Source organism: Anomaloglossus baeobatrachus, chromosome 4 (genome assembly GCF_048569485.1).
Source record: "Anomaloglossus baeobatrachus isolate aAnoBae1 chromosome 4, aAnoBae1.hap1, whole genome shotgun sequence".
Lineage (NCBI taxonomy): Eukaryota > Metazoa > Chordata > Amphibia > Anura > Aromobatidae > Anomaloglossus > Anomaloglossus baeobatrachus.
Window position 1 is genome coordinate 680,455,569 of NC_134356.1, and position 13,714 is coordinate 680,469,282.

Here is a 13,714-nt window from a genome sequence, read left to right on the forward strand (position 1 = left end):
GAACGCTACTCCCTGCCGGAATAGAACGCTACTCCCTGCCGGAAAAGAACGCTACTCCCTGCCGGAATAGAACGCTACTCGCTGCCGGAATAGAACGCTACTCGCTGCCGGAAAAGAACGCTACTCGCTGCCGGAATAGAACACTACTCCCTGCCGGAATAGAACACTACTCATAGAACACTACTCCCTGCCGGAATAGGACACTACTCCCTGCCGGAATAGAACACTACTCCCTGCCGGAATAGAACGCTACTCCCTGCCGGAATAGAACGCTACTCCCTGCCGGAATAGAACGCTACTCCCTGCCGGAAAAGAACGCTACTCCCTGCCGGAATAGAACGCTACTCCCTGCCGGAATAGAACGCTACTCGCTGCCGGAATAGAACGCTACTCCCTGCCGGAATAGAATGCTACTCCCTGCCGGAATAGAACGCTACTCCCTGCCGGAAAAGAACGCTACTCCCTGCCGGAAAAGATCGCTACTCCCTGCCGGAATAGAACAGTACTCATAGAACACCACTCCCTGCCGGAATAGAACGCTACTCCCTGCCGGAATAGAACGCTACTCCCTGCCGGAATAGAACGCTACTCCCTCCCGGAATAGAACGCTATTCCCTGCCGGAATAGAACGCTACTCCCTGCCGGAATAGAACGCTACTCCCTGCCGGAATAGAACGCTACTCCCTGCCGGAATAGAACGCTACTCCCTGCCGGAATAGAACGCTACTCCCTGCCGGAAAAGAACGCTACTCCCTGCCGGAATAGAACGCTACTCGCTGCCGGAATAGAACGCTACTCGCTGCCGGAAAAGAACGCTACTCGCTGCCGGAATAGAACACTACTCCCTGCCGGAATAGAACACTACTCATAGAACACTACTCCCTGCCGGAATAGGACACTACTCCCTGCCGGAATAGAACACTACTCCCTGCCGGAATAGAACGCTACTCCCTGCCGGAATAGAACGCTACTCCCTGCCGGAATAGAACGCTACTCCCTGCCGGAATAGAACGCTACTCCCTGCCGGAATAGAACGCTACTCCCTGCCGGAAAAGAACGCTACTCCCTGCCGGAATAGAACGCTACTCCCTGCCGGAATAGAACGCTACTCGCTGCCGGAATAGAACGCTACTCCCTGCCGGAATAGAACGCTACTCCCTGCCGGAATAGAACGCTACTCCCTGCCGGAATAGAACGCTACTCCCTGCCGGAATAGATCGCTACTCCCTGCCGGAATAGATCGCTACTCCCTGCCGGAATAGAACGCTACTCCCTGCCGCAAATGAACGCTACTCCCTGCCGCAATAGAACGCTACTCCCTGCCGGAATAGAACGCTACTCCCTGCCGGAATAGAACGCTACTCCCTGCCGCAATAGAACGCTACTCCCTGCCGGAATAGAACCCTACTCCCTGCCGGAATAGAACCCTACTCCCTGCCGGAATAGAACACTACTCATAGAACACTACTCCCTGCCGGAATAGAACACTACTCCCTGCCGGAATAGAAAACTACTCCCTGCCGGAATAGAACACTACTCCCTGCCGGAATAGAACACTACTCCCTGCCGGAATAGAACACTACTCCCTGCCGGAATAGAACGCTACTCCCTGCCGGAATAGAACGCTACTCCCTGCCGGAATAGAACGCTACTCCCTGCCGGAATAGAACGCTACTCCCTGCCGCAATAGAACGCTACTCCCTGCCGGAATAGAACCCTACTCCCTGCCGGAATAGAACACTACTCATAGAACACTACTCCCTGCCGGAATAGAACACTACTCCCTGCCGGAATAGAAAACTACTCCCTGCCGGAATAGAAAACTACTCCCTGCCGGAATAGAAAACTACTCCCTGCCGGAATAGAACACTACTCCCTGCCGGAATAGAACACTACTCCCTGCCGGAATAGAAAACTACTCCCTGCCGGAATAGAACCCTACTCCCTGCCGGAATAGAACGCTACTCATAGAACACTACTCCCTGCCGGAATAGAACGCTACTCCCTGCCGGAATAGAACGCTACTCCCTGCCGGAATAGAACGCTACTCCCTGCCGGAATAAAACGCTACTCCCTGCCGGAATAGAACGCTACTCCCTGCCGGAATAGAACGCTACTCCCTGCCGGAATAGAACGCTACTCCCTGCCGGAATAGAACGCTACTCCCTGCCGGAATAGAACGCTACTCCCTGCCGGAATAGAACGCTACTCCCTGCCGGAATAGAACGCTACTCCCTGCCGGAATAGAACGCTACTCCCTGCCGGAATAGAACGCTACTCCCTGCCGGAATAGAACGCTACTCCCTGCCGGAATAGAACGCTACTCCCTGCCGGAATAGAACGCTACTCCCTGCCGGAATAGAACGCTACTCCCTGCCGGAATAGAACGCTACTCCCTGCCGGAATAGAACGCTACTCCCTGCCGGAAGAGAACGCTACTCCCTGCCGGAATAGAACGCTACTCCCTGCCGGAATAGAACGCTACTCCCTGCCGGAATAGAACGCTACTCCCTGCCGGAATAGAACGCTACTCCCTGCCGGAATAGAACGCTACTCCCTGCCGGAATAGAACGCTACTCCCTGCCGGAATAGAACGCTACTCCCTGCCGGAATAGAACGCTACTCCCTGCCGGAATAGAACGCTACTCCCTGCCGGAATAGAACGCTACTCATAGAATACTACTCCCTGCCGGAATAGAACACTACTCCCTGCCGGAATAGAACGCTACTCCCTGCCGGAATAAAACGCTACTCCCTGCCGGAATAGAACGCTACTCCCTGCCGGAATAGAACGCTACTCCCTGCCGGAATAGAACGCTACTCCCTGCCGGAATAGAACGCTACTCCCTGCCGGAATAGAACGCTACTCCCTGCCGGAATAGAACGCTACTCCCTGCCGGAATAGAACGCTACTCCCTGCCGGAATAGAACGCTACTCCCTGCCGGAATAGAACGCTACTCCCTGCCGGAATAGAACGCTACTCCCTGCCGGAATAGAACGCTACTCCCTGCCGGAATAGAACGCTACTCCCTGCCGGAATAGAACGCTACTCCCTGCCGGAATAGAACGCTACTCCCTGCCGGAATAGAACGCTACTCCCTGCCGGAAGAGAACGCTACTCCCTGCCGGAATAGAACGCTACTCCCTGCCGGAATAGAACGCTACTCCCTGCCGGAATAGAACGCTACTCCCTGCCGGAATAGAACGCTACTCCCTGCCGGAATAGAACGCTACTCCCTGCCGGAATAGAACGCTACTCCCTGCCGGAATAGAACGCTACTCCCTGCCGGAATAGAACGCTACTCCCTGCCGGAATAGAACGCTACTCCCTGCCGGAATAGAACGCTACTCATAGAATACTACTCCCTGCCGGAATAGAACACTACTCCCTGCCGGAATAGAACACTACTCCCTGCCGGAATAGAACGCTACTCCCTGCCGGAATAGAACGCTACTCCCTGCCGGAAGAGAACGCTACTCCCTGCCGGAAGAGAACGCTACTCCCTGCCGGAATAGAACGCTACTCCCTGCCGGAATAGAACGCTACTCCCTGCCGGAATAGAACGCTACTCCCTGCCGGAATAGAACGCTACTCCCTGCCGGAATAGAACGCTACTCCCTGCCGGAATAGAACGCTACTCCCTGCCGGAATAGAACGCTACTCCCTGCCGGAATAGAACGCTACTCCCTGCCGGAATAGAACGCTACTCCCTGCCGGAATAGAACGCTACTCCCTGCCGGAATAGAACACTACTCCCTGCCGGAATAGAACACTACTCCCTGCCGGAATAGAACACTACTCGCTGCCGGAATAGGACACTACTCGCTGCCGGAATAGGACACTACTCGCTGCCGGAATAGGACACTACTCTCTGCCGGAATAGGACACTACTCGCTGCCGGAATAGGACACTACTCGCTGCCAGAATAGGACACTACTCGCTGCCGGAATAGGACACTACTCGCTGCCGGAATAGGACACTACTCGCTGCCATTCGCTTATAGAACCGGCAGTCTGTAGGGAAAGGAATGGGTACTTGATGATCTCCTGTTAAGAGGACACTGGGGGTGCTGTGCTCATGACAGCTCATTCCGGAGGGTAGGTGTCCACAACACAGAAGTCAGTCACGAGATTGAACATGTCCAAGTCGTTCCCGCTGCAACCAATTGACAGGGCGTTGCGAAGGCTTTGTGTCACTGGTTATGTACAGATGGAGGAGGGACTCCTAGGCTGATGCGAAGACTGGGGCCCCTGATCTGTCCCTTATCTCTAATGTAGGCTCAATGGTAGCCAGGTTCAAGCCCCCCAGCCTGACCCTGTCTCCTGTCCGAGCCCTGATACTACTTCCCCCCCATCTAGGGAGTGGGCCGGAAACCCAGTAAAGAAAACCCCACAACTGGGCACAGACAAGGGTAAACGAAAACTTGCACTCTCTGGACTTCAACACGAAGGAGGGACAATATGGGCACTGAGTGTAACGCAAAAAGAAGTAGGAAATAAACACAGAAATGTAGGACTCGCGCAACTTGTAGATCCCCATATACAGGATAACCACAGGAACCAAGGAAGCAGAAGCTATATCCGGCACTCAACCCCGGTATCCAGAGCCTTATAAAAGAATGAAGGCAGCTGGTGATCAGCCACCTTAGCACCCATCAGATGATCACAGGCCAGCAGGAATTAACTCCTGTTATACTGGAGAGCTGAAGCCAGAACCAGACGACGCCCATGGCAGGCTGTGCAACTAAGTGATTCCAGGCTGTCTATCAGATTCAGCAGTGTGAACAGAGTGCAAACCTGAACACTGCACGACACTTTGCTTATTGGCGTGAAAAACAGACTTTTAAAGTTTGGATATTTTTCCTTGCAGAGACGGATGGCGGCTGTGCAGGGGTGGCTCAGAGTCGGGTCAGAGCTGGATAACCTATATAAATGTTTTGTGCCATTTCTGCGATGCAGTTACCTTCTCCTTCTCCAGCTCCCTTGTGCCTCTGTCCTGCGCTCGTCTGCACTCCTCCTGCAGCTCCAGCTCCCGCTGCTCCCAGGATCTCTGCTGCTCCTGCGCTCGCTGCTGCAATGTCTCCAGCTCTTGCATTTCCTGCTCTCTCGCTTCCTCCTCCGCTTCCCGATCTTTCTGGAGCTGCAAAATGCGAGCCGTCTGCTCATCGACCTGTAGGAATGTCATCAGATCAGACAGGTGTGCAAAGGTGGTGCCAGTATCCCCTGGCCCAGAAGCGGTGTCACACTCTCACCAGTCCCTGCAGTTCTGTCTGCTGCTCCTTGGCGGCATTCTGTTCCTGGCCCAACGACTTCAGGGCCTCGGCCAGACGCTGCTCCACCTGTGTCAGGGTCTGCGGCGTAAGGGAACATTAAACGTATTGGGAACTGGACAGAAAAAAGGCACCGTGATCACTACTCTCAGATAAGGGGGCGGGTAAGAATAATTTCAACCATCTCCCTGGAAGCAAGAGTGCACACCTGGGGAGTTTGGGATCTGCCGCTCCAATCAAGTTGGTACTCGGCTATCTTCTTTGGTGCCAAAGGCTTGAATTTGCTATCATGGCAGTGATTTTGTCACCTGGCCTTGCTTCCAAGCGATGGAAAGAAATAGCCCTTTAAGTCAAGTAGTTAAAGGGAAACTCACATGTCAAGCGCCTTAAGATACCAAATCAGATTCCATGGAACCCGCTGATACTGAAGTGTCTAGAGTCGGCCATCCCTCACCCCTCTTGCTACGGTTACACAGGGTGTGTGAAGACCCTCATTTCCCTAGTGGAGTACTGAAGCTTGTGTATCTGGGAGACTTCTTTGGCTTTCTGGTTTCTCACCTCCTGGTCCCGCCTCTGGGCTTGTTCCGCCTCCTCCTTCTCCTGCCGGAGATGGCGCACAGACTCTTCTCTCTGATGTTCCTGCTGCTTCCAGCCGCCGACCACCAGCGCCAGAGTCTGAGGACACAAAGGTTTGTGGACATTCAGAAGCTCGAGCGAGGACGCGTCATCCCACCCGTCGGCCTGGATGCAAACATTTATGAAATCTGCTGCCAGAGGTCGCGTGTATCCCATTACCTACAAGGCAGCAGGGAAAACTTGGATATCGATCAACTATCCTCCAAATGAGTGATCAATATCAGATTGCTGGGGGGTCTGACAAGCAACAACTCAATTGATCAGCTGGTGGTAAAACAGCACAGCGTCACACACATGTAGTGGCAGTCCTAGGGTACTGCAATTTAGATCCTTGTGAAGTGAACAGGAGCCAACTGCAGTATCGAGAACGACCACTACACAAGAGGGCGCTGTGCTGTTCTGGCCTCCCAAGGGACAGCATCCAGCTGATCGGTGGGTTCACGAGTATCTGACCCCAGTGACCTAAGCAAATCCTATCAGATTGAGAGGGATGTGTGAGACCTGCCGGGTGCCCATTGGTGACACATCAACCACCAGAGAGGAGCTGGGAAAACTCCGAATATAAGAGCAGCACAAATGCCTGAACACCAGACACCTAGCAGGTATGGCCACGGTGGATGTCTGCCGCACGTCTCAGCTGCATAACCGTGCGGGTTATGTTAGTGGCAGGTGTTAATGGGCAACAGTGGGAGGAGGATGCCCCCTGGTGGAAGGCAGCGGTATGACGGACATTACCTGGTCCAGCTGCTGGATCATACAGTCCTTCCTGCGGTCGGCCACCAGCATCACGGACGCCCTCTGCTGGAGCTCCAGCATCTCGCTCTGCAGGGTCTGGATGTGACGCTCCAAGTGCTGCGGAGGGAGAGACACTGACAATGGGGGAGGGGACGCCGGGTCATCAGGAGACAGATGAGCCGGGCACCACGTGACGCACTAACAGGATTACATCACACAGAGGCTTAGCCGCTGATCCACAGCCATGACAGCTGACAGAGTCACCGAGGAGAGCCGGAGGGAGGGGGACGGCCAGAGGCGAGGAGTCAGAGAGGGAAGAAACAGAGATGAAGAATCACAGAGAAAGGGAAAGAGGCGAGGAGTCAGAGAGGGAAGAAACAGAGATGAAGAATCACAGAGAGAGGGGAAGAGGCGAGGAGTCAGAGAGGGAAGAAACAGAGATGAAGAATCACAGAGAGAGGGGAAGAGGCGAGGAGTCAGAGAGGGAAGAAACAGAGATGAAGAATCACAGAGAGAGGGGAAGAGGCGAGGAGTCAGAGAGGGAAGAAACAGAGATGAAGAATCACAGAGAGAGGGGAAGAGGCGAGGAGTCAGAGAGGGAAGAAACAGAGATGAAGAATCACAGAGAAAGGGGAAGAGGCGAGGAGTCAGAGGGAAGAAACAGAGATGAAGAATCACACAGAGGGGAAGAGGCGAGGAGTCAGAGAGGGAAGAAACAGAGATGAAGAATCACAGAGAGAGGGGAAGAGGCGAGGAGTCAGAGAGGGAAGAAACAGAGATGAAGAATCACAGAGAGAGGGGAAGAGGCGAGGAGTCAGAGAGGGAAGAAACAGAGATGAAGAATCACACAGAGGGGAAGAGGCGAGGAGTCAGAGAGGGAAGAAACAGAGATGAAGAATCACAGAGAGAGGGGAAGAGGCGAGGAGTCAGAGAGGGAAGAAACAGAGATGAAGAATCACAGAGAAAGGGGAAGAGACGAGGAGTCAGAGAGGGAAGAAACAGAGATGAAGAATGACAGAGAAAGGGGAAGAGGCGAGGAGTCAGAGAGGGAAGAAACAGAGATGAAGAATCACAGAGAGAGGGGAAGAGGCGAGGAGTCAGAGAGGGAAGAAACAGAGATGAAGAATCACAGAGAGGGGAAGAGGCGAGGACTCAGAGAGGGAAGAAACAGATGAAGAATCACAGAGAGAGGGGAAGAGGCGAGGAGTCAGAGAGGGAAGAAGAGACGAAGAATCACACAGAGGGGAAGAGGCGAGGAGTCAGAGAGGGAAGAAGAGACGAAGAATCACACAGAGGGGAAGAGGCGAGGAGTCAGAGAGGGAAGAAACAGATGAAGAATCACAGAGAGAGGGGAAGAGGCGAGGAGTCAGAGAGGGAAGAAACAGAGATGAAGAATCACAGAGAGAGGGGAAGAGGCGAGGAGTCAGAGAGGGAAGAAACAGATGAAGAATCACAGAGAGAGGGGAAGAGGCGAGGAGTCAGAGAGGGAAGAAACAGAGATGAAGAATCACAGAGAAAGGGGAAGAGGCGAGGAGTCAGAGAGGGAAGAAACAGAGATGAAGAATCACAGAGAGAGGGGAAGAGGCGAGGAGTCAGAGAGGAAAGAAACAGAGATGAAGAATCACAGAGAGGGGAAGAGGCGAGGAGTCAGAGAGGGAAGAAACAGATGAAGAATCACAGAGAGAGGGGAAGAGGCGAGGAGTCAGAGAGGGAAGAAACAGAGATGAAGAATCACAGAGAGAGGGGAAGAGGCGAGGACTCAGAGAGGGAAGAAACAGAGATGAAGAATTACAGAGAGAGGGGAAGAGGCGAGGAGTCAGAGAGGGAAGAAACAGAGATGAAGAATGACAGAGAGAGGGGAAGAGGCGAGGAGTCAGAGAGGGAAGAAACAGAGATGAAGAATCACAGAGAGAGGGGAAGAGGCGAGGAGTCAGAGAGGGAAGAAACAGAGATGAAGAATCACACAGGGGGAAGAGGCGAGGAGTCAGAGAGGGAAGAAACAGAGATGAAGAATGACAGAGAGAGGGGAAGAGGCGAGGAGTCAGAGAGGGAAGAAACAGAGATGAAGAATGACAGAGAGAGGGGAAGAGGCGAGGAGTCAGAAAGGGAAGAAACAGAGATGAAAAATCACACAGAGGGGAAGAAGCAAGGAGTCAGAGAGGGAAGAAACAGAGATGAAGAATCACAGAGAAAGGGGAAGAGGCGAGGAGTCAGAGAGGGAAGAAACAGAGATGAAGAATGACAGAGAGAGGGAAAGAGGCGAGGAGTCAGAGAGGGAAGAAACAGAGATGAAGAATCACAGAGAAAGGGGAAGAGGCGAGGAGTCAGAGAGGGAAGAAACAGAGATGAAGAATCACACAGAGGGGAAGAAGCAAGGAGTCAGAGAGGGAAGAAACAGAGATGAAGAATCACACAGAGGGGAAGAAGCAAGGAGTCAGAGAGGGAAGAAACAGAGATGAAGAATCACAGAGAGAGGGGAAGAGGCGAGGAGTCAGAGAGGGAAGAAACAGAGATGAAGAATGACAGAGAAAGGGGAAGAGGCGAGGAGTCAGAGAGGGAAGAAACAGAGATGAAGAATCACAGAGAAAGGGGAAGAGGCGAGGAGTCAGAGAGGGAGGAAACAGATGAAGAATCACAGAGAGAGGGGAAGAGGCGAGGAGTCAGAGAGGGAAGAAACAGAGATGAAGAATCACACAGAGGGGAAGAAGCGAGGAGTCAGAGAGGGAGGAAACAGAGATGAAGAATCCCAGAGAGAGGGGAAGAGGCGAGGAGTCAGAGAGGGAAGAAACAGAGATGAAGAATCACACAGAGGGGAAGAGGCGAGGAGTCAGAGAGGGAAGAAACAGAGATGAAGAATCACACAGAGGGGAAGTAGCGAGGAGTCAGATAGGGAAGAAACAGAGATAAAGAATCACAGAGAGAGGGGAAGAGGCGAGGAGTCAGAGAGGGAAGAAACAGAGATGAAGAATCACAGAGAAAGGGGAAGAGACGAGGAGTCAGAGAGGGAAGAAACAGAGATGAAGAATCACACAGAGGGGAAGAAGCGAGGAGTCAGAGAGGGAAGAAACAGAGATGAAGAATCACAGAGAAAGGGGAAGAGACGAGGAGTCACAGAGGGAAGAAACAGAGATGAAGAATCACACAGAGGGGAAGAGGCGAGGAGTCAGAGAGGGAAGAAAAAGAGATGAAGAATCACAGAGAAAGGGGAAGAGGCGAGGAGTCAGAGAGGGAAGAAACAGAGATGAAGAATCACACAGAGGGGAAGAGGCGAGGAGTCAGAGATGGAAGAAACAGAGATGAAGAATCACACAGAGGGGAAGAGGCGAGGAGTCAGAGAGGGAAGAAACAGAGATGAAGAATCACAGAGAAAGGGGAAGAGACGAGGAGTCAGAGATGGAAGAAACAGAGATGAAGAATCACACAGAGGGGAAGAGGCGAGGAGTCAGAGATGGAAGAAACAGAGATGAAGAATCACACAGAGGGGAAGAGGCGAGGAGTCAGAGAGGGAAGAAACAGAGATGAAGAATCACACAGAGGGGAAGAAGCGAGGAGTCAGAGAGGGAAGAAACAGAGATGAAGAATCACAGAGAGAGGGGAAGAGGCGAGGAGTCAGAGAGGGAAGAAACAGATGAAGAATCACACAGAGGGGAAGAAGCGAGGAGTCAGAGAGGGAAGAAACAGAGATGAAGAATCACAGAGAGAGGGGAAGAAGCGAGGAGTCAGAGAGGGAAGAAACAGAGATGAAGAATCACAGAGAGAGGGGAAGAAGCGAGGAGTCAGAGAGGGAAGAAACAGAGATGAAGAATCACAGAGAGAGGGGAAGAAGCGAGGAGTCAGAGAGGGAAGAAACAGAGATGAAGAATCACAGAGAGAGGGGAAGAGGCGAGGAGTCAGAGAGGGAAGAAACAGAGATGAAGAATCACACAGAGGGGAAGAAGCGAGGAGTCACAGAGGGAAGAAACAGAGATGAAGAATCACACAGAGGGGAAGAAGCGAGGAGTCAGAGAGGGAAGAAACAGAGATGAAGAATCACACAGAGGGGAAGAGGCGAGGAGTCAGAGAGGGAAGAAACAGAGATGAAGAATCACAGAGAGAGCGGAAGAGGCGAGGAGTCAGAGAGGGAAGAAACAGAGATGAAGAATCACACAGAGGGGAAGAAGCGAGGAGTCAGAGAGGGAAGAAACAGAGATGAAGAATCACAGAGAGAGGGGAAGAGGCGAGGAGTCAGAGAGGGAAGAAACAGAGATGAAGAATCACAGAGAAAGGGGAAGAGGCGAGGAGTCACAGAGGGAAGAAACAGAGATGAAGAATCACACAGAGGGGAAGAGGCGAGGAGTCAGAGAGGGAAGAAACAGAGATGAAGAATCACAGAGAGAGGGGAAGAGGCGAGGAGTCAGAGAGTGAAGAAACAGAGATGAAGAATCACAGAGAGAGGGGAAGAGGCGAGGAGTCAGAGAGGGAAGAAACAGAGATGAAGAATCACAGAGAAAGGGGAAGAGACGAGGAGACAGAGAGGGAAGAAACAGAGATGAAGAATCACACAGAGGGGAAGAAGCGAGGAGTCAGAGAGGGAGGAAACAGAGATGAAGAATCCCAGAGAGAGGGGAAGAGGCGAGGAGTCAGAGAGGGAAGAAACAGAGATGAAGAATCACACAGAGGGGAAGTAGCGAGGAGTCAGAGAGGGAAGAAACAGAGATGAAGAATCACACAGAGGGGAAGAAGCGAGGAGTCAGAGAGGGAAGAAACAGAGATGAAGAATCACACAGAGGGGAAGAAGCGAGGAGTCAGAGAGGGAAGAAACAGAGATGAAGAATGACAGAGAGAGGGGAAGAGGCGAGGAGTCAGAGAGGGAAGAAACAGAGATGAAGAATCACAGAGAGAGGGGAAGAGGCGAGGAGTCAGAGAGGGAAGAAACAGAGATGAAGAATCACAGAGAAAGGGGAAGAGACGAGGAGTCAGAGAGGGAAGAAACAGAGATGAAGAATCACACAGAGGGGAAGAAGCGAGGAGTCAGAGAGGGAAGAAACAGAGATGAAGAATCACAGAGAGAGGGGAAGAGGCGAGGAGTCAGAGAGGGAAGAAACAGAGATGAAGAATCACAGAGAGAGGGGAAGAAGCGAGGAGTCAGAGAGGGAAGAAACAGAGATGAAGAATCACAGAGAGAGGGGAAGAGGCGAGGAGTCAGAGAGGGAAGAAACAGATGAAGAATCACAGAGAGAGGGGAAGAGGCGAGGAGTCAGAGAGGGAAGAAACAGAGATGAAGAATCACAGAGAAAGGGGAAGAGGCGAGGAGTCAGAGAGGGAAGAAACAGAGATCAAGAATCACAGAGAGAGGGGAAGAGGCGAGGTGTCAGAGAGGGAAGAAACAGATGAAGAATCACACAGAGGGGAAGAGGCGAGGAGTCAGAGAGGGAAGAAACAGAGATGAAGAATCACAGAGAGAGGGGAAGAGGCGAGGAGTCAGAGAGGGAAGAAACAGAGATGAAGAATCACAAAGAGAGGGGAAGAGGCGAGGAGTCAGAGAGGGAAGAAACAGAGATGAAGAATCACACAGAGGGGAAGAGGCGAGGAGCCAGAGAGGGAAGAAACAGAGATCAAGAATCACAGAGAGAGGGGAAGAGGTGAGGAGTCAGAGAGGGAAGAAACAGAGATGAAGAATCACACAGAGGGGCAGAGGCGAGGAGTCAGAGAGGGAAGAAACAGAGATGAAGAATCACAGAGAAAGGGGAAGAGGCGAGGAGTCAGAGAGGGAAGAAAAAGAGATCAAGAATCACACAGAGGGGAAGAATCGAGGAGTCAGAGAGGGAAGAAACAGAGATGAAGAATCACACAGAGGGGAAGAATCGAGGAGTCAGAGAGGGAAGAAACAGAGATGAAGAATCACAGAGAGAGGGGAAGAAGCGAGGAGTCAGAGAGGGAAGAAACAGAGATGAAGAATCACAGAGAGAGGGGAAGAAGCGAGGAGTCAGAGAGGGAAGAAACAGAGATGAAGAATCACAGAGAGAGGGGAAGAAGCGAGGAGTCAGAGAGGGAAGAAACAGAGATGAAGAATCACAGAGAGAGGGGAAGAGGCGAGGAGTCAGAGAGGGAAGAAACAGAGATGAAGAATCACACAGAGGGGAAGAAGCGAGGAGTCACAGAGGGAAGAAACAGAGATGAAGAATCACACAGAGGGGAAGAAGCGAGGAGTCAGAGAGGGAAGAAACAGAGATGAAGAATCACACAGAGGGGAAGAGGCGAGGAGTCAGAGAGGGAAGAAACAGAGATAAAGAATCACACAGAGGGGAAGAAGCGAGGAGTCAGAGAGGGAAGAAACAGAGATCAAGAATCACAGAGAGAGCGGAAGAGGCGAGGAGTCAGAGAGGGAAGAAACAGAGATGAAGAATCACACAGAGGGGAAGAAGCGAGGAGTCAGAGAGGGAAGAAACAGAGATGAAGAATCACAGAGAAAGGGGAAGAGGCGAGGAGTCACAGAGGGAAGAAACAGAGATGAAGAATCACACAGAGGGGAAGAGGCGAGGAGTCAGAGAGGGAAGAAACAGAGATGAAGAATCACAGAGAGAGGGGAAGAGGCGAGTAGTCAGAGAGGGAAGAAACAGAGATGAAGAATCACAGAGAGAGGGGAAGAGGCGAGGAGTCAGAGAGGGAAGAAACAGAGATGAAGAATCACAGAGAAAGGGGAAGAGACGAGGAGACAGAGAGGGAAGAAACAGAGATGAAGAATCACACAGAGGGGAAGAAGCGAGGAGTCAGAGAGGGAGGAAACAGAGATGAAGAATCCCAGAGAGAGGGGAAGAGGCGAGGAGTCAGAGAAGGAAGAAACAGAGATGAAGAATCACACAGAGGGGAAGTAGCGAGGAGTCAGAGAGGGAAGAAACAGAGATGAAGAATCACAGAGAGAGGGGAAGAGGCGAGGAGTCAGAGAGGGAAGAAACAGAGATGAAGAATCACAGAGAAAGGGGAAGAGACGAGGAGTCAGAGAGGGAAGAAACAGAGATGAAGAATCACACAGAGGGGAAGAAACGAGGAGTCAGAGAGGGAAGAAACAGAGATGAAGAATCACACAGAGGGG

The 13,714-nt window shown here is 52.1% G+C and overlaps 1 protein-coding gene across 4 annotated transcripts in view; it reads right to left on the reverse strand.

Moving 5' to 3' along the window:
- Positions 1-13,714, reverse strand: part of CNTROB (centrobin, centriole duplication and spindle assembly protein) — a 129,665-nt gene that overhangs the window by 101,079 nt on the left and 14,872 nt on the right. For all 4 annotated transcript variants that reach the window (XM_075346702.1, XM_075346701.1, XM_075346700.1 and 1 more), the window contains exons 6-9: positions 6,643-6,759; positions 5,830-5,946; positions 5,254-5,352; positions 4,965-5,171 (exon numbers count right to left, since the gene is read on the reverse strand). In XM_075346702.1, coding sequence (XP_075202817.1) covers positions 4,965-5,171; positions 5,254-5,352; positions 5,830-5,946; positions 6,643-6,759 — 540 coding nt within the window. The remainder of the gene's footprint in view (positions 1-4,964; positions 5,172-5,253; positions 5,353-5,829; positions 5,947-6,642; positions 6,760-13,714) is intronic.